Source organism: Myotis brandtii, unplaced genomic scaffold (genome assembly GCF_000412655.1).
Source record: "Myotis brandtii unplaced genomic scaffold, ASM41265v1 scaffold274, whole genome shotgun sequence".
Lineage (NCBI taxonomy): Eukaryota > Metazoa > Chordata > Mammalia > Chiroptera > Vespertilionidae > Myotis > Myotis brandtii.
In genome coordinates, this window is record NW_005360425.1 from 1,992,538 (window position 1) to 2,015,475 (window position 22,938).

Sequence of the window (22,938 nt, forward strand, 5' to 3'; positions counted from 1 at the left end):
TATATCCCACTTTCAAAGGCTGTTAAATCACGTTGTTTACCCATATCTTCAGAAAAAAATCACTTCTGTTGTGGTAAACAACCTGCTTCCCTATTTGTAATGGTCTGGCCTTCTGGCAACTTTAGCGTGAAATTACAGCTAATTTGCCTACAAATGTCAGGTGGTCATAATAATCTGGCCACTCAGATTATTATGTATATTTGTTGAGAGAAGAAACTTCATGTCTTTTGGACACTTCCATCTCTTGACCATCCTATCTAAATAACTACCACGCTGCATATATATGCCAACATAGTATTTTCTTTCTTCTTCCTAGTACTTACCAGAATTTATAACTACAATATTGCTTGCTTGCTTATTAGTCTAAGTGCGCCTAGTTTATAAGCTCCATGAAGGCAAGGACCAAGTCTGCTTTAGCTTACCCACTGTCTAGATCAGGGGTGGGCAAACTTTTTGACTCGAGGGCCACAATGGGTTCTTAAACTGGACCGGAGGGCCGGAACAAAAGCATGGATGGAGTGTTTGTGTGAACTAATATAAATTCAAAGTAAACATCATTACATAAAAGGGTACGGTCTTTTTTTTTTTGTAGTTTTATTCATTTCAAACGGGCCGGATCCGGCCCGAGGGCCGTAGTTTGCCCACGGCTGGTCTAGATAGAGTCCTCTTGAATGAGTTAAGTATTTCATTAATTTATTTCCAACTGTTGTTTGTATCATCCAAAGTTATTCCACGTAATTCTCAAGGTATAGTGATGTTTTTACTGTTAGTTTCAATTCACATTAAAGAAGTTCCAGGAGTAGGAGTGGGGATGGTATCACAGTATTGCCACTCTTCAGTGTACTTGTCAATTCTAGTAAGTTTAATATATGTAGATGTATTAACTTTGGCTCTGTATGTATTTAATTGACAACTTTTTCTCTGAATGAAATTAGCTTCTTAATTTTCCAATTTCTGATGGTTGTAATGAGTATTTCCTTTTTCACAAACTGTTGCCTGTTCTTTTTCTTCTAAAGTCTGATATTGTCCACCTGTTGTGTAAATGATCTAAAAGGATTTTTATTTCTGGCTCAAGCTAAAATTGAAGATTGGAAAGAGATGTTGCTAGGCAAGACTATCCCTAAACTTGTAACAGAAGAAAGCCATTCAGCAAGAGTGAACCCAGAGAGAAAATCCCAAAATATGTTGAAGGCCAACTAGTAAAACAAAATGTATTTTCAATATTCAGTTTCTATAAATTGTTCATGTACATCTCCACTTCCTATCCCCGAGTAACTTATTCCTCTACCCTGGCTTTGAATAATGATACTGCTGCCAAAAATCAGTTCCAAATAGAAGTATCTTTGACCTTGGTAGAGCACTCAACAGTTTGATCCTTTGGCAGGATCACTGTAGGTCTTTGGTGTCCTCATTACGCAATCTCTTACTCATCACCCTTTGTTTCTGGCTTCCTGGCACTTTCTCAGACCTCTCTAAATTATGTCTGTGGGATTATGGTTGTTTCCTATGAACTGGGGTTATAGTAGCTTCCTGGACTTTGGCCTTTCCAGAAGTTATTAAAATTATGAATGTAATAATTAGAAACAAATACCATCTTTCAGTTTTCCTATCTCTTGCCCTTTTACCAGATCCTAAACTTGGTAAGAGTGGAGAAGAGACTTAGATCTATGAATAACTTCTGCGTGCCAGACATTTCTCTACAGAGGTGGAATAATAGTGGTTGAGAACACTGGCTTAAAAAACAAAAACAAAAAAACCAATACTGGCTTGAAGCCTGGTTGGCTGGGTTTAAATCTGTAAAATGGGACATAATAATCCCCTCTTTGTGCCCTGGATGGTGTTGCTCAATGGTCAGAGTGCCGGCCCATTAACCAAAGTTTTCTCAGGTTCAATTCCCTGTCAAGGGCGCCTGGTTTGCAGGAATGCAACTAGTCAATATGTCTCTCTCACATCGATGTTTTTCTCTCTGGCTTGCCCTCCCTCCTTCTCTTCTCTCCCTCCCTTCTAGTCTCTCTAAAAATCAATGGGCCCTAGATGGTTTGGCTTAGTGGATAGAGCATCAGCCTGTGGACCGAAGAGTCCTGGGTTTGATTCCAGTGAAGGTACATGCCCGGGTTGTGGGCTTGATCCCCAGTGTGGGGTGTGCAGGAGACAGCCTATCAATCACTTTCATAATTGATGTTTCTATCTCTCCCTCTCCCTTTCTCTCTGAAATCAATAAAAATATATAAATAAAAAAATAATAAAAATCAATGGGAAAAATATCCTTTAGTGAGGATAAAAAACGCCCTCTTTTGAGGATAAAATAAGTTTGGAAAAAAAACCCAAACATTTTAAAGCATTTGTTAACAATCCTATATAATAAAGAGCTAATATGCTAATTAGACTGAACCGCAGAACGACCCGTCCAGACGACCTGAAGGACAAAGCCGAACAAAGCCGGGGCTGTGAGGGCCTGTGCTTGCATGAATTTCGTGCATTGGGCCTCTAGTAGTTCATAAATAGCAGAAGTAAAACCAGTGAATTACTGAAGCAGTTATTAGTAAAAGTTTATTGTGCACACACCAAAAACACAGTTCATAAACTGGCAGAACTCAAACCAAAACATGGAAGGAGGCTCAGGTCTATGTTGTTATGAAGCAGCTTACTATATAGTGAGAAAGCAGTGAATATGATTCACAATGATTGATTATAATAATAGAATTTTCAGTGATTACTTCCTATTAACCTTGGGAAACAGTTCATTTTTGTTTATGATTTCCAGAGGCATAAGCAAGAAATGCACATGTTAAGGTAAATGCACATGCAAAATAAGCTAAATTAAGCTTTGTTTGACTGAACTGGTTTTGTCTGCTTAGGGAAATTTCAAAGCTGATCTCCCTTTTGTTTTTTATTTTAACACTGTTCTGGGCATGAAGTAAATAACAAAGTTGAGATTTCTGCTGGTGGAAAGCTCACCTTCTAGTTGGGTAAAGATAGAAAACAAAAAAGTAAGCAAGATAGTTTTCAAGTACTGAATTGAGTTTTCCGAAGGGAAAAAAAACCAAGGTACGGGATTAGATCCTAGAAAATGACTGGTGGCTACTTTTGATCGGGTGGCCAGGGCAAACCTCTGAGCAGATAGCTTTTGAGCTGAGATCTGAATAACAAAACCTGTGAGTAGGGGAGGGTGAAATATTTGTTGATTATTATTTTTCCCTTACAAGCTGGGAGCAGCATCACTTAAAAGAAGCTATTGCTAAGCAGTGAGATGGCGAGGTGTGATGAAAAAAGCCCTGGCGTTTTGGCTATTTACTAGCTTTGTAATCTTTGACAGGTCCCTTATTCTTCCTGGTCTTTGGTAGACACATACTTTAGCACTGCAATGTTTTGCTACTTGGAAGATGCCCAAAGTTCTAGTAGGATATAAAGAGAATAAGTGAGTTAGCTTGACAGTGCACCTTACTGACCAAACTCAGCAGTCAGGGCAACTTCGAGGTTCTCTATTCATTCCTGTAGAGGAGAAAGAAAAGGAAAAAGACATTTTGTTTTTTTATGGGGGGAAATGACCCTATAAGAAAGTTGATAATAACTAGCTAGAAGAAAGTAATGGATCTTCACTTTATAAATTATTTTAGTCCTATGTTTATGGATTAATATCCTGTATTTTACAAGATGTAGTACATATATGTTGTTGTGGTATTAAAATATTTGAGAACACTCTTGCACTTTTAAAACCTTTTTCTTGGAAATAAATATTAAGGCTATGCCTCAGGACTTCAAGGTCTGGGGATTAGAGAAATGGTCAGATGTGTACCATTTCCCAAGATAGACCATAACCCAAGATATCATTGCGTATGGTTTATTCTGTTAGAACTGGGAAGCCTGTCTCAGATCATTTCAGGTCAGCTAACTTAGTTGGCAAAGCTTGTTTGCTTATTGCGAAAAACTGTGCACTGAATATTGTTAGCTCTCCTCATTTTTGCCAGTATTTTATAGTGTTACCCAGTTTGTGTGATATGTCAGGTTTTCCATCTGCTGCTGTGGCTTGGGTCTGTTGGGATTGTACTGCTTAGAACTCAAATCCTTAATGACAGGGGAGAGAGAGAGGGAGTGAGTTAATCAGTTATTTCATCTGCATTAAAAAAAAAATGTTTCTAAGAGAAGTTCAGGTTTGCAAAGGGACTCATTTATTTGAATCTGTTTTCTTACATTAGGTGTAATTGAAGAGTGACTGACCCTTTCTTCAGAGATGTCAAAAACAAACAAATCCAAGTCTGGATCTCGTTCTTCTCGCTCAAGATCTGCATCAAGATCTCGTTCTCGTTCATTTTCGAAGTCTCGATCCCGAAGTCGATCTGTCTCTCGTTCAAGGAAGCGAAGGCTGAGGTAAGTGAGTGTGATTGTCTATTGAGATGATAGTTGCATCGGGCCAGATGGGTTTTTGAAGATCTTTTGTTAGATTCTTTCTGTGAAAGTCGGATGGTGGTGGTGGGGGAGCAGGGTTTGGCTTGAGGTGGAGGGAGGTTGGGCTGTAAGATATTCCAGGTTTCTTTAAATGCTACAAATCTAAATCAGCTCTTCTTGCCATATTGTTTGCCTAATTCCTTTTCTCTGCCAGAGCACATACTATTTCTCATCTACTTTGGAAGAAAGCATTTTGTATTTATTTGAGTTGCTTACTTTAAATCTCTACATCTGATGATTTTTCATTGAAGTGTTTTTGGAGTCTTGGACCAAAGTTTATTTTCATCAGGAAAGAAAAGATAGCTAAGAGGATTAATAGTATGATCAACATTGCAAGGAAAAGAAGCCTTAACTCACTAAATAAACCTTAAAAACTATATCAGGAGTTTGTATACACCGGATGTGCCAATTACAAGCTGCATCTATTTAGTAAACACATCTTAAAACTAATCCGAAAATCACTATGTAGACATCACCTGGTCTTCTTACCAAATGTGCAAGTAATTCTTTCAAATTTATTACCAATATTCTTTAATTCAGTCAGTTTTCACACCTTTGGGTGGAATTTCCCTATTTCAATTATGTCCTGGAATAGGATGCCAAACCTCGGGCATATTTTTCTCTTAATGTGTTGTGAGTTGGGTTTTTCAGACTTTAAAACTGTTTTAGTTTTCTTTTGTGAATAGATAAGAACCTTTCAGTAGATACAAGTTTCTGTATGTGCATTAGGAAAATATTGATGTATTTAAACCAAAAGGGGAATCTTTGCACAATTTCACTTTTTGTCAGAATTGCATTAGGCAAGGAGGTAATTTCTCAATTTTGCCACTTGGAACCCTTGCTGTTTATTTCTGATAAGTCTTTATAATCCTTTTCTTAAATGAATTGATTATGAAATTTAAGCCTCAGGAAAAGGTGCTATTAAAAGCTTTATTTTTGATGGTTCCATAGTACTTCTCTAAGAGTCTTAAACAAATGGTTGGTGGGATTACCCCCCCCCCCCCCCCCAACAAGAACAAGTTAATTTCTTAAATGGAATCTGTGAGAAGCTACCTGAAAATTAATTTCAGACCAGAGGATGAACAAAAAGTAGGTGTGCATAAGTATTGATGACTCCAATACAATATAGAACAGGAAGTTACAAATTTTTAGTCTTTCCTCCAAACAAATACTAGATATTTTTTCTTCTTTTTAAAGATAACATTACACCTTGAGGGTAAGCACTCTTAGCTTTTCTCCCTCTCATGTTTCTTGGGCATGCATTTCCCCCCCAAACTTTGTTCAAGCCCTACCAGTGGTCGGCAAACTCATTAGTCAACAGAGCCAACTATCAACAGTACTTCAAAATAGACTTGCCCAGGCTGAAAATGGACTTCTGCGCATGGGCCACGAAGTTTCAATCGCACTGTACATGCGCGCCCGCACGTGGTATTTGTGGAAGAGCCACACTCAAGGGGCCAAAGAGCCGCATGTGGCTCGCGAGCCGCAGTTTGCCGACCACGGCCCTAGACTAAATAGAGCCTGTCTGTTGCCTAGTCGTATCAGAGTCTATAGAAATAAAATTCTATCCCGCCTTCTCAACTCCTCCAAAAAACAAGAGGGAAAACCCACTAAATAAATTTATATCTACCTTGGGAAGTTACCATCAAGGCCTTGGGACTGAGCAAAGACTCTTAGTAACTCCTACCTAGCACCCAGAGTTTTTTATTTGGGCTGATTAAATCTGTTTTAGCCTATTTGGTTCTGAAAGGTAACATTTTAGAACTTTATTTAGTAAGTAAAAACTAAGTAATTGGTTCAAAAATAAGAGGCTGTACAACCAAAACTCAGGGATAAAATAGAACTGACACAAGTCAAATTGAAAAATGTTAACCACCTCTGAGGTATTTGTGATAAATAGAACTGGGAGGATCTGTCTGGACAGATCTCTTCTGCTTATTCTACAAATCATTGGCATGGTCATCAACTTGGCAAATGAGGAAAAAATATCATAGGCAGGCAATATGTGTTGGGGTAGTCTAGAGCCCCTTTATGTGCTATCTTATACCTAGAAAATTACTGTTTTGGAGGAATTTCTCCACTAGAAAACAAGCTTTTAGACCTGATGCTAGTGTGACTTCTCTTTTTAGAAACAGATAAATTTGCCATGGATGTTCAGTTCTTATTTCTGGCTTATCTGTTTCATAATTTTTTTTTTCTTTTTGTTTTTCTTCTCCTACAAGGAAATTATACTATCCATCCAGAGAGTTTGAGAAACCATGCCTTTAAATTAACTTAATTGCTGAGTTTTATAGAATTGGAGAAAATTGATTGTTTCCTTGTATTTCACAGACTGTATCCTTTTAAGTGACTTTTTGTAAATAACTTCATTTGCAATCTGCAGAGACTCATGTTCCTGCATCTGTACAGTGACTGCGGGTTTTGGATGCAGTATGCCACAGGGCCGTCACTAGTAATTGGTGACAGAAGCAACAGTAGCCTCTGAGGATGGCAACATGAATTAAATCCTTAGTTTGGTGGTACAGCACCTCCCTCAAGTGTAGTCACTTAATCTGGTCACATTCACTTGCATAGCCTGCATCTGCCTCTTCCTTCTTCTTTTCTTATATTGTACTGTTTTCGAATGAAAAGTGTGGAAGGTAAGTTTGTTTTTTTTTAAATTGTACTTAAATAGCAACCATTAATGACCAGCATTATCATGCACCTTGCTAGTTGCTCTTGTTCTTGGGATAAAGAACCTGAGCACAGTAGGTAATAAGTAGTAGAAAACCAAGCCCACTTTGTCTTTACATTAAATTAAATGAAAATTTCTTTTTTAAAATGTCATTTTGTTGTTAAAACCTGTCACATTTGCTAAATGGAGTTATTTATAAAATAATTGGTTTCCAGTCAGACCTGCTATGAGGCCTGCTGAGTAACTGAAGGGTTTTTATTCTATATGTAAAGAAAATATTTTTGGAAAGCGTTTTCTAGCAATTTTACATATTTCTAGCTAACTACTTATGAGTAGTGGTTAATGTTAATGATGTGTATTATAGTTGACAAGACAGGTGTTATCTAAGAACCCCAGTGGATTTTTACACCAGCAAATACAGTTTTTGGCTTTTTGATCAATTGATAAGCCTGGTATTCACGGACATATAATTTTTACAAAGTTAGGTTACTGTTGAATACCTGTGATTCTGGAAATGTACCTTTGCCAAGTTAGAGTTCTATATTTTTAAACAATAAAGAACACAACTTAGGCTTTAGGTTGACTTGAAAGATGTGCATGGGAAGGAAGGGTTGTTTTATAGTTTCTCTGCTAATCTCCGGTGTACTTGTGTGTCTTACAGTCAGTAGTGCCCTCTTGTGGCACACAGTTAATCTCCTGTAGTTCAGCCACAGAAACTGATCTAATGAGACCATTTCCAAGTCCCCAGTAAAAAATTAATACTTGTATGCCTTGATGATATGATTTCAGTTAAAAATCTTTTAAGCTTTGAACAGATGAATTTTCTAAGTCCCTAGTTAAGTGGCTTTAATTTAGATCTGTTACTGTGTTTTACAATTCCAGGTCTTAGTGGAATCTAAGAAATTAGCCCTGCACAGACAGAGGTGAATAGGATGGGGAGTAAAATGTTATAACAGTATAGGGGCCAAAGAACCTGAACAGTTAACTGTTTGGATACCATAGTTTGTAGTTCTTCCTTGCTTCCAATGATCTAGGCCCGTGGTCGGCAAACTGCGGCTCGCGAGCCACATGGGGCTCTTTGGCCCCTTGAGTGTGGCTCTTCCTAAGCCTTAGGAGTACCCTAATTAAGTTAATAACAATGTACCTACCTATATAGTTTAAGTTTAAAAAATTTGGCTCTCAAAAGAAATTTCAATTGTTGTACTGTTGATATTTGGTTCTGTTGACTAATGAGTTTGCCGCCACTGATCTAGGCTCTTGTAAAATCCCCTATGCTGTAGAACCCTAAGCAATTAGTACACTATATTAAAATGGCCTTTGTTTAGTTTACTGCATTAAGAACATTTTGCTATTCTTTCACTGCAGAAATATATCTCTACTTAAATGTGCTATACCTGGAGTGAGGGGCAGGGGTGCACTATAGGGGGTCAGTGGGAGAAAAAAGGGGACGTATGTAATACTTTCAACAATAAATATTTATTAAAAAATGTGCTATAATAAGCATTCTTGGCATCTTATTTGTTAAAATGATTCTTATTTGTATTTTTGTACTTAATATGATTCATAAGCAGTGGGATTAAATATTTAAGTGTGCTCCCTCTGAGCAGGAATTTCAAAATGTTACATTTTGTTGACAGGTTTTTCAAGAATAAGTATGTTTGTGTCAAAATTCTAACATTTCTTCTTCCTTTATCCCCTTTTCAGTTCTAGGTCTCGTTCCAGATCATATTCTCCAGCTCATAACAGAGAGAGGAATCACCCAAGAGTATATCAGAATCGAGATTTCCGAGGTCACAACAGAGGCTATAGAAGGCCCTATTATTTCCGTGGGCGCAACAGAGGCTTTTATCCATGGGGCCAGTATAACCGAGGAGGCTATGGAAACTACCGCTCAAATTGGCAGAATTATCGGCAGGCATACAGTCCTCGACGGGGCCGGTCCCGATCCCGGTCCCCAAAGAGAAGGTCTCCTTCACCAAGATCCAGGAGCCATTCTAGAAACTCCGATAAGTCTTCCTCTGACAGGTCAAGGCGCTCCTCATCCTCTCGTTCTTCCTCCAACCACAGCCGAGTTGAATCTTCCAAGCGCAAGTCTGCAAAGGAGAAAAAGTCCTCTTCCAAGGATAGCCGCCCATCTCAGTCTGCTGGGGATAACCAGGGAGAAGAGGCCAAGGAGCAGACATTCTCTGGAGGCACCTCTCAAGATACAAAAGCATCTGAGAGCTCGAAGCCATGGGCAGATGCCACCACATACAGTGCTGGTTCTGCATCACGGGCATCGGCAGTTTCCGAGCTGAGTCCCCGGGAGCGGAGCCCCGCTCTGAAAAGCCCCCTCCAGTCTGTGGTAGTGAGGCGGCGGTCTCCCCGTCCTAGCCCTGTGCCAAAGCCTAGCCCTCCACTTTCCAGCACATCCCAGATGGGCTCAAGTCTGCAGAGTGGTTCTGGGTACCAGGCTGGGTCACACCAAGGTCAGTTTGACCATGGCTCTGGGTCCTTGAGTCCATCCAAGAAGAGCCCTGTGGGTAAGAGTCCACCGGCCACTGGCTCCACATACGGCTCGTCTCAGAAGGAGGAGGCTGCTTCAGGAGGAGCAGCCTATACAAAGAGGCAAGTATCTTGCTTCCCTGGCCTGGTTGTGTTTTTATTTCACCAGCTGGCAGTTTGATTGTAATGTAATCTAAGTTAGAGCTGTGATTAATGGTAAAGAGATAATCCCCATTTCCTAAACTTTTCATTAGCAAAATTGAAAAGCATCACCTAAGGACATCTTAAGCTTAACTCTAGCTTTCCTACCTTCCTGAATTTGTATTGCAGCATAAAGTTTCTTTAAACTACTATGAAATGATGTTTTCACATTTAAAAATTTGCCTTGGATTCTACCAATGTAAGCCAGAGAACAGTAGAGATTTGTGGGTCAGCTATCAAAAAAATATGATCTTTGCCAAAATGAATGGCCATTGGAGCTGTTAGACCCGCTAAGAACCACCATCTACTGTGATTGATCTACATCAGCCCATCATGGTGAAGAGCTGCACCCTCACACCCTCCAGTTGAGGAGACTGTGCAGAATGGGAAAGTCCAAGGCTTAGACCAGGAAGGCCTTGTTTTAAAAATCACAAGGTGGGTGTATTCCCAGTAGAAGCCAACTGGGCTGCATGTTAGGAGAGGACGGGACAATGCTTTCGTCTTTATACCTTGGGGGACATGGTGAGTTGGAACCTGAATCTTCGTGTGGTTGGATGGATTGGGACAGCAGAGACATAACAGGGATATTGGCTTGGGACCAGGTTGTCAAGAGGGATTTACTGGGCAAGGGGTATTTCCCTTTTTCTTTTCTCTTATTATTCTTTGATATCCTGCTGTCCTTTGATTCTGTTTTACCATATTTCTCCATTAATGGTACAAATGAGATGTTAAGAATCTACTTTCCAGCCTTCAGTAAGTCTACTTTAAAATGTAAGTTTGGTTCCTTGCCAGAACTGTGAATGTCTTTAAAAGACTTGGGTATGAGCTCTGCTTTTCCATAATAAAGAGTAGGATGATTTCCCCCCCCTGCTCTCAATTAACACATGTTTTGTTTTTATTTGTGTTTGCAGTATATTTCATATTTAGATCTTCTAGGTGACTTGAAGCAAATTTGAAGTCTCTTTTGAGACTTGTATTTCCAAATGTGAGTTGTATAAAAGCAAAACAGTCCAAGGTTGAACATTCTATGTTAATTTTGCTGAAAGCAGATTATAAGTGACTGAATGAAGGTTGGATAAGACCTTAATTTTTTTTTTCCTAGAACACTTACAGGTAAGTAGGTTTTTGTTTTTTAGTATCCTAAAAATTACCTTTGTTATTTTCTTTTTAGTTGCTTTTGTAAGACACAACTCCATGGACCATGTATTTTTCCCTTAAATTACTAGAAAGTAGCCAAGGAGAGAAAGTCCTTTGGTAACACTGGAACCCACGAGACATGTTTATTCAGAGATTCAAAAACCCAAGACCAGTGGCGCTGTTTTAGATCAGGTTGCTTAAGAAGCCTCTTGTGTGTCTCCCTTTTGTTTCTATAACTAGGTATCTAGATGAGCAGAAGACAGAGAATGGAAAAGATAAGGAACAGAAACAATCAAATACTGATAAAGAGAAAATGAAAGAGAAAGGGAGCTTCTCCGACACAGGCTTGAGTGATTCGAAAATAAAATCTGATCTGTTTGCTCCCAAAACTGATTCTGAGAAGCCTTTTCGGGGTAGCCAGTCTCCTAAAAGATACAAGCTCCGAGATGACTTTGAGAAGAAGATGGCTGATTTCCACAAGGAGGACATGGATGATCAAGATAAGGACAAAGCCAAAGGAAGGAAGGAATCTGAGTTTGATGATGAACCCAAATTTATGTCGAAAGTCATAGCCGGTGCAAACAAAAACCAGGAGGATGAGAAGTCAGGCAAATGGGAGGTGTATGCACCTTCAGGGAAGGAAAAGCAAAGGAAAACAGAGGAGCTGGAGGAGGAGTCTTTCTCGGAGAGATCCAAAAAGGAGGATCGGGGAGGGCTCAAGAGAACCGAAAGTGGGCACAGGGGGTTTGTGCCTGAAAAGAATTTCCGAGTGACTGCTTACAAAGCAGTCCAGGAGAAAAGCTCATCACCTCCCCCAAGAAAGACCTCTGAGAGCCGGGAGAAGCTAGGAGCCAAAGGAGACTTTTCCACAGGGAAGTCTTCCTTCTCCATTACTCGAGAGGCCCAGGTCAATGTCCGGATGGACTCTTTTGATGAGGACCTTGCAAGGTGAGGTTTAGTCCTTGATCGGTGACCTGAATGGTGTCTCCTAACCTCTCTTCCTGAGGACATTCTGGAACCAGGACAGTCCCCTCTTATATTTTCCTGCTGTCCAAGTTTCAGAGCTGATACCCTCGGGTCCACACCTGTCAGTGGGGAGTGTGTGTCACTGAGCTATTATGTGTTGAAGTCAGGGTGGTGAAGGGTGTTTCTTCAGTGACTGTTTTTTGGGTTTTTTTTGGTGTTGGATCCCCTCTGCTGTTTTCTGGCGCTCTATCCAGCCCCCAGCCCCTCCTCACCTTCCCAGCCTTCATCCTGTTTTTTTGTTTGTTTGCTTTCCCCATGAATTTGCTTAAGGTGCCTTTGGCCTGTAGAGCCATCCAGGATCCAGTTCTCCATTTTCAGTAGGCTCCTAGAGTCTTACTATTACAGGCCTTCACCAAGAAATAATATGGCAGTTTTTAGAGTTGGGGCTGTGGGTAAGAGGAGAACTTCAGGAAAGAGTGGTGATGGCAAGGCTAGTTTTGTTGTTTACTTTTATTAGTATTTATTTTACGTTGAATTTACTCCCAGGCCATAAGTTTTGTTTCTTCAGTTTCTTCTGGAATATCTTTTTCTTCTGTGCAACCTCCTCTTCTGGTTTAGAAACAATCTGCATGTTTTCTATAAGGATCTTCTCAATGAGGCAAGAAGAGCTCATGTATGGGTTAATATGCCCGTGAGCTCTGTATGTTCCACAACACATCTTGGGAGCTTTGTTCACCTGGGTGTGCTCAATGACCAGAGAACCTACATCTAAACCCTTAAGTTCAGCATTAGAGGCTTTCTGCGTTTTTAAGCATGCGCAGCAAAAATTCAGCACTCTTTTTGGGTCACCGACCATGTATCCAGCCCCACTGTTTCACCTGGGCACACCTACCAATTCCACATTGCAACGACGGAATGACACACATTGCTTCTGGAAAGTGACATCCTTCAGATACTTGGTGGTTTTTTTGGACATGAATACCCTTGATGGCCTGGGCAGTTTCACAAGTGTTCTTAAAGTGAACATGAAGATTTGAACCTCTTGATTTGCATGATTTTGTGGGGGGTTTCTGGGTCAAGTGAATAGCAAACCATTTTCAGAAGTCACCTCTGGCTGCATTCTGGAGGAGGAAGAGGCTAGGCTTTTTTTAAAAAAATACATTTGTTTTGTGCTTTTAAAAAAAATATATTTTTATTGATTTCAGAGAGGAAGGAAGAGGGAGAGAGAGATAGAAACATCCATGATGAGAGAGAATCATGGATTGACTGCCTCCTGCAAGTCCCCCACTGAGGATTGAACCCACAACCCAGGCATGTGCCCTTGACCGGAATTGAACCTGTGACCTTTCAGTTCGAAGGCTGATGCTCTGTCCACTGAACCAAACCGACTAGGGCGAGGCCAGGCTATTTTTTACTTGGGACAAAAACTCTGCAGCCTGTTGGAAGTCAGCGGGAGCCACATTCCACTCCTGCTTCATTGTGTCGATTCACTGAATGGCTCTGACTGGCCAAGCTAGTTGATCTTTTAAATACATTCTCATTTGTTGTGTTTGGTAAAGCCAGCAGTGACCCCAAAAACAGAATCACTCATGTTTAACATTCATCCTATTTGTTTCTATTAAAGATTGCCAGTGAAAAAAGGGAAGCAATAGATTTTGGATACCTTTTTCCATAGTTGTGCATTGAGGTTACTTTGAAATTTGGTAGGGAATTAAAAAAGGAACTTTGTGGATAAAATTAAAGCTCTTTGAACAAATGCATTGCATTTTTAGGGTTTAAATGTTCTGACTTTCTGTATATCTTGTTATATTGAGCCCCCTTGTGTTTTTTTCCCCTCCAGACCCAGTGGATTACTGGCTCAGGAACGCAAGCTTTGTCGGGATCTAGTTCATAGCAACAAAAAGGAACAAGAATTTCGTTCCATTTTCCAGCACATACAGTCAGCTCAGTCTCAGCGGAGCCCCTCGGAACTGTTTGCCCAGCACATTGTGACCATTGTTCACCATGTTAAAGGTAAGTCCCAACCCCAGTCTGCTCAGGATCCCTTGCCACAGCTTAGCTTCCTCTAATATAGCGGTTCTCAACCTGTGGGCCGCGACCCCTTTTGGGGTCGAACAACTCTTTCACAGGGGTCGCCTAAATACATCCTGCATATCAGATATTTACATTACGATTTATAACAGCAAAATTACAGTTATGAAGTAGCTACGAAAATAATTTTATGGTTGGGGGTCACCACAACATGAGGAACTGTATTAAAGGGTCGCGGCATTAGGAAGGTTGAGAACCACTGCTCTATTACAAGCAGAAGGATGAGCAGGTGAATAAAGGAGCCTTATGAGGCCCTTCATCTTATTGAAAGGGCCTTTGAAGCGAGGGACTGACTGGAAGGAAATCGATTTCAGCGAGGAGTTTCCATTTTTTAATTACAGAGCTGAACATTCTGAATTGTTAGTAGTGGTCTGTAATCATGACAATAGGTAAAATCTTCCACATGAAGGCTTAAAATGCTTGAAAAAGGAAATATGAAAAGTGGCTTTACCTGCAACTCTGTCTTTTCTTGTCCAGTAAGTGGAAGCCTCTTGTTGACCTTATGCTGTGAATTTCTTCTCCACCATAAGGGCAAATGGAAGTGGATGGGTTGGGGAATGGCAGAGAGGTGATGTAGAAGCTGGGTTGGGCCAGTTATAGGTTCCATCTGAAATTTAAACTTAAGCAGGAGTTGGTGGTGTGATTCAAATGACAGTAAGCTCCAGGTTTCTCTCTTTGTATCCATGTCCTAAGATAAGGGAGCTACGGTGGTATTCTAGTACCCAACATTGGATTGTGCAAACCAACCTTTTTTCCTTTCTCTTTTCGGTATGTTTGTTATATAGATTTGAGTATTTTAGTCACATCTCTGTGGCTGCAGGTTCATACAAAAGAGTTGAATATTATGTCTGCCTTTGATGGCATAATGTATTTTTCTTTGAATCCCCACAGAACATCACTTCGGGTCCTCAGGAATGACATTGCATGAACGCTTTACTAAATACCTAAAGAGAGGAACTGAGCAAGAGGCAGCTAAGAACAAGAAAAGCCCAGAGATACACAGGTGAGGACCTCAACCTTACATTGGAGGTGGTCATAGAAGACTGATCATCAGATATTAAACTATCCTTGCCTAGCGGTAGAATTTAAGGTAACATCCTACAGATTCTAGGAAAGGAGTGGGTGTTTATAGTTGTGAATGGAAAGGAGTAGTCAACTCTTGAATGTCTTGTATAGTAGGCAGGACCACGTTTGTATAGTCGTCTTGGATTTAGGGTCATGCCCCCGTTGTTTCTCCTCTAGACCTATCTCATTGGTGAATAATGGGCCATTACATTCTAATTTCCAAGGTGAAACTTGTTAGTAGGATATATAGATAGTCCTTAAAAAAACAAAACAAAAAAAAACCAATTTCTTATTGATTGATTGGTTTTAGAGAGGAAAGGAAGTGGGTGGGGAGAAACATTGATTTGTTTTTTCACTTATTTATGCATTCAGTTGGTTGCTTCTTGTATATGCCCTGACCGGGGATCAAACTCAACCTTGGCTTATCAGGACGATGCTCTAATTAATTGAGCTTCCGGGCCAGGGCTCTATAGATAATCTTGATATGAACTTGAAATCATAAGCTTGTCTGTGAGTCTGCCTTCCTGGATGTAGCATTACTGTTTGAGTTTGAGAAGTTTTAGATTTTGTGTGCTTTGTGCATACCTATGGGAGAGGGTAAGAATGCAAAGAATATAAGTAATATGTATGTAAGTCATGAAACATAATAAAAAGGAATGCCTATGATTCCATTACCAACTTATAAAATACTACCTGTATTATAGTCACACTGGACATTTAAAATTTTTTGTGTTTTAAATTTTAGGAGGATAGACATTTCCCCCAGTACATTCAGGAAACATGGATTGGCTCATGATGAAATGAAAAGTCCCCGGGAACCTGGCTACAAGGTGAACTGTTGCTTTGATCAGTAATTCCGACAAAATGAGTGCGTTGGGCATGAACTTGACAGAAATGTGTTTGTTTAAATTACTCTCTACTTAAGTTTGTGTTTTTCTTTTAAGGATGGGCATAATTCTAAAAATGAACTACAAAGGGTTAATTTTTATTAAATGTATCAACAACCTTTGTGAAGTGGTTAGAATATGGTAAATGACCCCAAAGTCTATTGAGGTGAGCTTGAGAAAAAAAAAGGAGTTTTGGAACAAGTGCCCATGATGAGAGAAGAAACTTTTTGTGATATTTTTCTGCTTGTAAGTATTATCAAATCAACTATATACATGCACTATTTCCAACCATGATTTAAAAAAGACATGCATGTCAGAGGAGAGTGAAATACTCATATCTTAACTTAGTAGACTGTTTTAAACAGCTAGTCCAGTTTTTCCTAACATTGTACCATATCTGTCATCTGTTGGTTACTGTTACTTTGAAGCTAAACATTACTTTGATAGCCCAGCTACATTTGCAAGGATGTGCACGTAAAAACTCTGTTATTAAGAGGTTAAAGCTTATATGCACTCTTTTAATGTGAAATACTAGATTTGAGGCTTTAAAAAATCTTAGTATTTATTGACCTTCATTCACATATACAGTTGAAATTTAAAAATCAGAGATGGTTCTTCCAATGCTGCTGAAACCTTTCTAAAAATTTTAATTAATCTTCAAGTTTTCTAAACAAATTTGTCTTGTTGGTTGAATGTGATGAGAGGCACTCTTGCACAATCTATGTTCTCTCCCATCCCCTTTTCTTTTTCTCGAAGAAGTGTCCACCAGATTGACAATAACATGTGAAAAGCAAGGTTTTGAAACCCAGAAGATATCTCATCTGTGCCTCACAAACCCAGCTCATTAGAGATGTTGTGTGCACCGCCTGAGGGAGCAGCGCCTGCTTTTGTCTAATTTTTCTTTAGTCTTTGGAGGGTGCAGAGACCCCCCCCCCCCAAAAAAAAACAACCCAAAACAGTGGAGATACAATAAACTTAATACCTACCACTCCTGTTAAAATTAAACTTTTATTTCAACAAAAAGCTTAGTGTAAGTGAAATGTTTCTAATACAGAGTGAACTGCTCAGTTCTTGCTCTTTTAGGGAGGTGTTAATCCCATGAGACAAGTCCTAGTGTGTAATGTCCTTGAAGTCACCTTGCATCTCTGCTCTCACTAAGTTTCCCGAGAACTGTGGGACCCTTGCAGTGCTGGTCATATTGTCCCTGCCCTGATGGTTACACTTCCTAGAAGAAGATTTTTTCTTCTTCCTTTTTTAAAAAATAACCTTTGACCTGGTTTTGCCACTTTATGAAATTATGGTACTCCCTGCATTATTGATACTTCCTCTCTAGAGAAATTCTCAGTATAACCAACCATTTAGGAAGGCTGTTTAAGGCTCCCACTGTCTGTCTTTGGACTCAGTACTCAGACATGATTCCAAGTCTAGGATAAGCTTGGGGTGGCTGCTACATTGTAGGTAGGAAAAGGGTAACACATGCATTTCTACTCTTGGTGAGTAAGCAGGAGCCAGCCTTAGCCAACCACTTTCTAGTGCTGATTTGGCCTTCTCAATTATAGACTAGCCAGTTCATTACAGGGCTGCGGAGGAAACGAAGCAAGATCAATATAGAGTATTTTTAGAAGGCTACCATTATTACATTAGAGAACTGGTTTGGGATCTGAGGGAGGGATCCTCATGAAGTGACTTCTTGGGACATCTGCATCCCTCCCAAGCTTGGGTGAGGTGCCTCACACTCCCAGTTCTCCCTCTGCACCACTCCATTGGAGTAGTAACCACAGTTTATGGGGTGGTTGAGTTGGCAGCCCTGAACCCCAAAAACCTTCATTTTGATTTTCTTTTGGCAGGCTGAGGGAAAATACAAAGATGATCCTGTTGATCTCCGCCTTGATATTGAACGTCGTAAAAAACATAAGGAGAGAGATCTTAAACGAGGTAAATCAAGAGAATCAGTGGATTCCCGAGACTCAAGCCACTCGAGGGAAAGATCAGCTGAGAAAACAGAGAAAACCCATAAAGGATCAAAGAAGCAAAAGTACGTGAGCCCGTCACCTCATTCAGATTCCTGAGTGGAGTCTCATCTGCCCCCTTTAGGCTCTTCACCAAACCTATCAAAGTGGGTATGAACCTTCTCTAAAGAAGGCCTGCCGCTGGGAGATGGCCAGCTAAGTGGGCTGTGGGAGTGTGGGAAATCATTTGGGATTCAAATCTTCATGGGGAGGTTATGTTTTAGAAATGGCTCAGAATCCTATCAGGTAACAACACTGGTCAAAACTGTGTGGAACTAGATAGGACAAGATTGTTGCTCTTAATGCTTTTAAAACTAAGTTAGCAAACACTTCCAAGAGAGGTTATTTGTTTTTCTTTTTTGAAAATGACAAGCTTTTATTTTATTTTTTATTATTATTATTTTAAATATATTTTTATTGATTTCAGAAGGGAAGGGAGAGAGAGCGAGAGACAGAAACATCAATGATGAGAGAGAATCACTGATCAGCTGCCTCCTGCACGCCCTTACTGGGGATCGAACCCGGGACCCTTCAGTCCTCAGGCCGACACTCCATCCACTGAGCCAAACTGGCTAGGGCCAAGAGAGGTTATTCTTTAAACAAAGGTAGCATTGTTGAACTTCATAGGGCAGCATTTATGCTAAGGTCCTGTTTCTATGTGCATTAAAAAGTACATTTTTATTGATTTCAGAGAGGGAGGGAGAGGGAGGGGGAGAGAGAGAGGAACATCAGTGATGAGAGAGAATCATCGATTGGTTGCCTCCTGCATGCCCTCCACTGAGGATCCAGCCCGCAGCCTGCTGCAGCCTGGGCATGTGCCCTGACCAGCAATCAAACTATGACCTCCTGGTTCATAGGTCAATGCTCAACCACTGAGCCATGCCAGCCTGGCCGTTCCATGACTAATCAATCATGTCTCATTAAATGTAGCCAAGTTGAAGCCCCACACCTTCCCATAAGAAACAATGCCACCTTTGCTGTTTCTGAACTTCAGCTGGCAAGCATTTTTGCATCCATTTGATTATCAAATCCTTTGAGAACAGTTGGATAGTTGGTGTGAAGGTAAAGAAGCTATGCTCAGGACAATTTGTCCAAGATCGTAGAAGTACCGGCTGACATCAAAACTTAAGATCTTCTGTTGTACTTTGTCTCTTTTCCAGTGTGTTACTTGTGTATTAGGAGCCCCAGCAGTTTCAGGGCTGCCATCGATAAAGGACCTGCTACTCCTCAATAGGATATGGAAGTGGTAACAGTAGTTCTCAGGGCTGCCCTGGTGGAAAGGGAGCAGAACCTCTCAAGTGTTTCGGGTTGGTTTTTCCTTCCCCTGGAACACGTGGAGAGGCAGTGCTAGGATTCAAATCTGGAGCCTTTTGGAAACCTCTTGATTTCTAGAAGTCAGAGTTCTACCTCTGAGTTATATGAATCCTATGACAATAACTTAGATTTCCCTTGTTATGAGTAAATGCTAGTAGGATTCAAATAGTTAAGTTCTTGAGTTTGTCACATGTGGAAAGTGGGGGAGGGGCAAGGTGCTTTTCCTAATGGAGGAGGATGAGGGAAGGGAGGACAATGATAGGCCACTGCCCCTTGGCTGGCTTCTTCCTGTAAGTCCTTTTCCACCCCTGGGAGCCTGGCCTTTCTGCCACCTTAGAGGCAACCTCCCCTAGACGCAGGGCTGGCCCTGACCTTTAGTACACAGACAGTGACTCATCGCAGTAGTCTGATTTGCTATAGTCTGTAATTTCCACCAGATGAAGGGAAGGTAGGGAAATAACTGGGAAGGGTTCTGCCAGATTTTGTGCTTAATAACACAACCTGTTTGAGCTCAGTGTGAGGTGGTATGTGGAGCAGTAGTATAATTAGAAGTAGGTTTGAATCCAGGTTCTGCTCAGCTCTGTCACCTGAAAAATGAGGGAATACTGCTGAATACTCCGAGTTGCCATTTACTGTGTGCCTGCTATGTCAATGTAAAGTGTTCGATCTTTAGAGCAACCCCAAGAGATAGGTAGTGTTTGTCCTATGAGAATAAAGTCCTAGAAAGCACAGACAGATGCTAATATATGAAGCTTCTGTCCCAGTACCATATACACGGGACTCTCAGCACAGTGTTAGTTTTCTTCTGCCTTTCTATTTCATGCATATGCATTAACTGAGCTGCCAGAGGCCATGGACTGTTTTGTTCCTTACGTGTATGTCCTATGTTCGTCACAGGCTCAAGTGTAGATGTGTCAGTGAACATGACTGACAGAATTGGGACCTCCCCAGGTACCCTGGGTGGGTAAGGTGGGATGAATTGGGTTTTTTTTTAAAGTTACTTGTATCAATGCCTTCATCACAAACACATTCCTGATTGTCCCGTGCTTCTTATTCAGGAGGCCCCAGCCAAGGGGTTTATTGCTTTTTCCTGTCTCTTCTGTTTTCATAGGAAGCACCGGAGAACACGAGACCGGTCCAGGTCATCATCCTCTTCCTCCCAGTCATCCCACTCCTACAAAGCGGAGGAGTACACTGAAGAAACGGAGGAGAGAGAGGAGAGCACCACCGGCTTTGACAAATCAAGACTGGGGACCAAAGACTTTGTGGGTCCAAATGAAAGAGGAGGCAGAGCTCGAGGGACCTTTGTAAGACCCTGCCGTCACCCCTTCTCTCTAACCTGCTCCCACCAATTCTAATTATGTGATTATCAGAATGCCAGTTTGGTTGCCCTTAATATAAGTAATCCAGTCTACAGACCTCAGAATCTGTGGTTCCCCATTACCCAGGCTTTCCACTTGTAGTTATTTTACTAATCATAATCGCTGAGCTAGACACCAGAAAGCCTCTTAGGACTTCTAGTCTCAGAACTTTCCAACTTACCTTGACTTCTGCTGTGCCTGGAGGCCCTGGTGCCATGTTGTCCTCTGTCTAGGCTATAGACCTTAGGTAAACAGAAAAGGATTGACTAGAAACCAGTGGACCTGCATATTGACTGCAGGACAACTATTCTGTGCCAGAAATGTGCTTGAACAGAATGCAGGGCATTGTTGTTTTCCATCCCTGACATGGTCCTTTGTTCCTTTTCCCCTCTTTATGCCACAGCAATTTCGAGCCAGAGGTAGGGGCTGGGGCAGAGGCAACTACTCTGGCAACAACAACAATAGCAGCAACAATGATTTTCAAAAGAGAAGCCGGGAAGAGGAGTGGGACCCCGAGTACACGCCCAAGAGCAAGAAGTATTACCTGGTATGTGTCAGGATAACCAGGAAGGGCCGGGGCCTTTGGCACACATAGTAGCTGATACCAAGGCTTTGGTTGGTATGTTTGGTCTGTTCAGAACTGATTAGATATGTGTGGAGGCATCTTGCACTGGGGGATGTGTCGAGGGGCAGTAGAGTGCTGGCAGGATGAGTATTCTCTAAGAGGCAGCCCTGGCCTCGCAAGGGTTTATCAACTGAGATATATATGGATTCTATGATAAACAAGAAGGGTTGCTCTTCCCTTTTTAGTTTATGACTTGTTTTATTGCTCACCCACCCTCAGTCTCGGCCTCCCTTCAGTCTCTACTCAGGGATAGAGCTGTAACCCTTCCTTTAAGCCACAGTTCCACTCTGTCACTTGCTGGTGCAAGATTGACAGGGAAGACAGCTCAGGATCTCTGTCTCCAAAATGAAATGCCACTGGGGCTTCTCTCATCTAGGCTGTTGGTCAGTGTCAGGTACCAGGCGCCTTCTGCACCTCGCTCCCCTCCCTCAGGTTAGGGCTCTTCTAGGCTGAATTACCTGGCTAGTGAGTGAACTCTCTTGGCCTTGCTATGTTAATAGCAGGCTTAGATCCAAGCAGAGAGATGTGCCTCTGAGTGTTGTGATCAAGGTAAACCTGGAGCTGAGTCTCCATCGTCTAGGAGAAGGGCTGGCATGGGTCTGAGTTGTCGTTTGCACAACTAGGAAACAGGCTATTGTGTAGATGGCTCTGCACAGCCACCTTCCCTTTTCTAGGGCTGCTGGGAGCTGCTTTGAGACTCCACGAGGACCCTTGAGTCTGTATTTAGGGAAATGTTGACTGGGCCCAGGATAGGTCCTGGAGTGGGATTGCTATAGTGGGAGCCCTTTTTCCTGCCCCTACATGCCACCTAAGGGAGCATCACCCACCTGATGCATTTAACTGAGTAAACAAGCAACCCTGGTAGGAAGCAGCTGGCCCTTTCACTGGCTGACCCCCAGGAGCCTACTCCTATTGCATGGGTGGGTGGTTCAGACTCTTTGAAGCCATGGGGCTGATGACTTAGCAACGACTCCTACTTTTCAAAATTCTCATTCATTCTTTCATTGGATGTCTCCTCTCTGGTGAAATGGTCAGAGCAGGATTGTTTGAGATGTAGGTTGTGTTTTTCCTACTCTGCCACACTGCCTCCTTACATAAAACTAAAGATGGGAGATACAAGACAGGAAACTGGGTTCTGGTCCTAACTTGGCCACTAAGTCTGAGACCATGAGCAACTCATTGACTCTTGGTCTTGCTGTCTGTTCTTGACCGAGGGTGGGATGGGAAGAACTGTAGTATAGCTATGTGTATTTGAGTGCTGCTTCTTCTGTTAGCTGCCTGACAACCCAGATCAGACACAGTTTCATATTTTGGTGTGATTGGCATTTTCAAGCCCATCCTTTGAGAGGTGGTGTACTAAATAAATAATAAGGAGTTAAAGTTCCTAAGCCTGTTTACTCATTTGCATAGTGGAGGGTGATAATGATAGGGTAGATGTAAGGATTAAATGAGATAATGCATGTACAGGTCTTTCTGTGCTCAGTGAAGATTTTATCATCATCATTATTATAATGCCCAAGCTACTGCCTTAGCATTCCCAATGTACCCAACTGAATATTCTGTTGGAGCTGAATCAGTAGTGTCTTTGGAGTGGGGAATAGGGAGGAGGACAGAAAAGGGGGTCTGGACATAGGTTTGAGAAAGTCACATTTGGGGGTAGGTACAGAGAAGAGGGTTC

General features: G+C 41.3%; 1 protein-coding gene across 2 annotated transcripts in view; it reads left to right on the forward strand.

Annotated features, from left to right (window-relative positions):
• Window positions 1-22,938, forward strand: part of THRAP3 (thyroid hormone receptor associated protein 3) — a 43,589-nt gene that overhangs the window by 19,070 nt on the left and 1,581 nt on the right. For both annotated transcript variants that reach the window (XM_005868592.2, XM_014541542.1), the window contains exons 2-10: window positions 4,197-4,368; window positions 8,825-9,727; window positions 11,183-11,890; window positions 13,749-13,921; window positions 14,891-15,002; window positions 15,810-15,894; window positions 17,799-17,986; window positions 20,386-20,581; window positions 21,039-21,182. In XM_005868592.2, coding sequence (XP_005868654.1) covers window positions 4,232-4,368; window positions 8,825-9,727; window positions 11,183-11,890; window positions 13,749-13,921; window positions 14,891-15,002; window positions 15,810-15,894; window positions 17,799-17,986; window positions 20,386-20,581; window positions 21,039-21,182 — 2,646 coding nt within the window. In that variant the 5' untranslated portion in view covers window positions 4,197-4,231. The remainder of the gene's footprint in view (window positions 1-4,196; window positions 4,369-8,824; window positions 9,728-11,182; window positions 11,891-13,748; window positions 13,922-14,890; window positions 15,003-15,809; window positions 15,895-17,798; window positions 17,987-20,385; window positions 20,582-21,038; window positions 21,183-22,938) is intronic.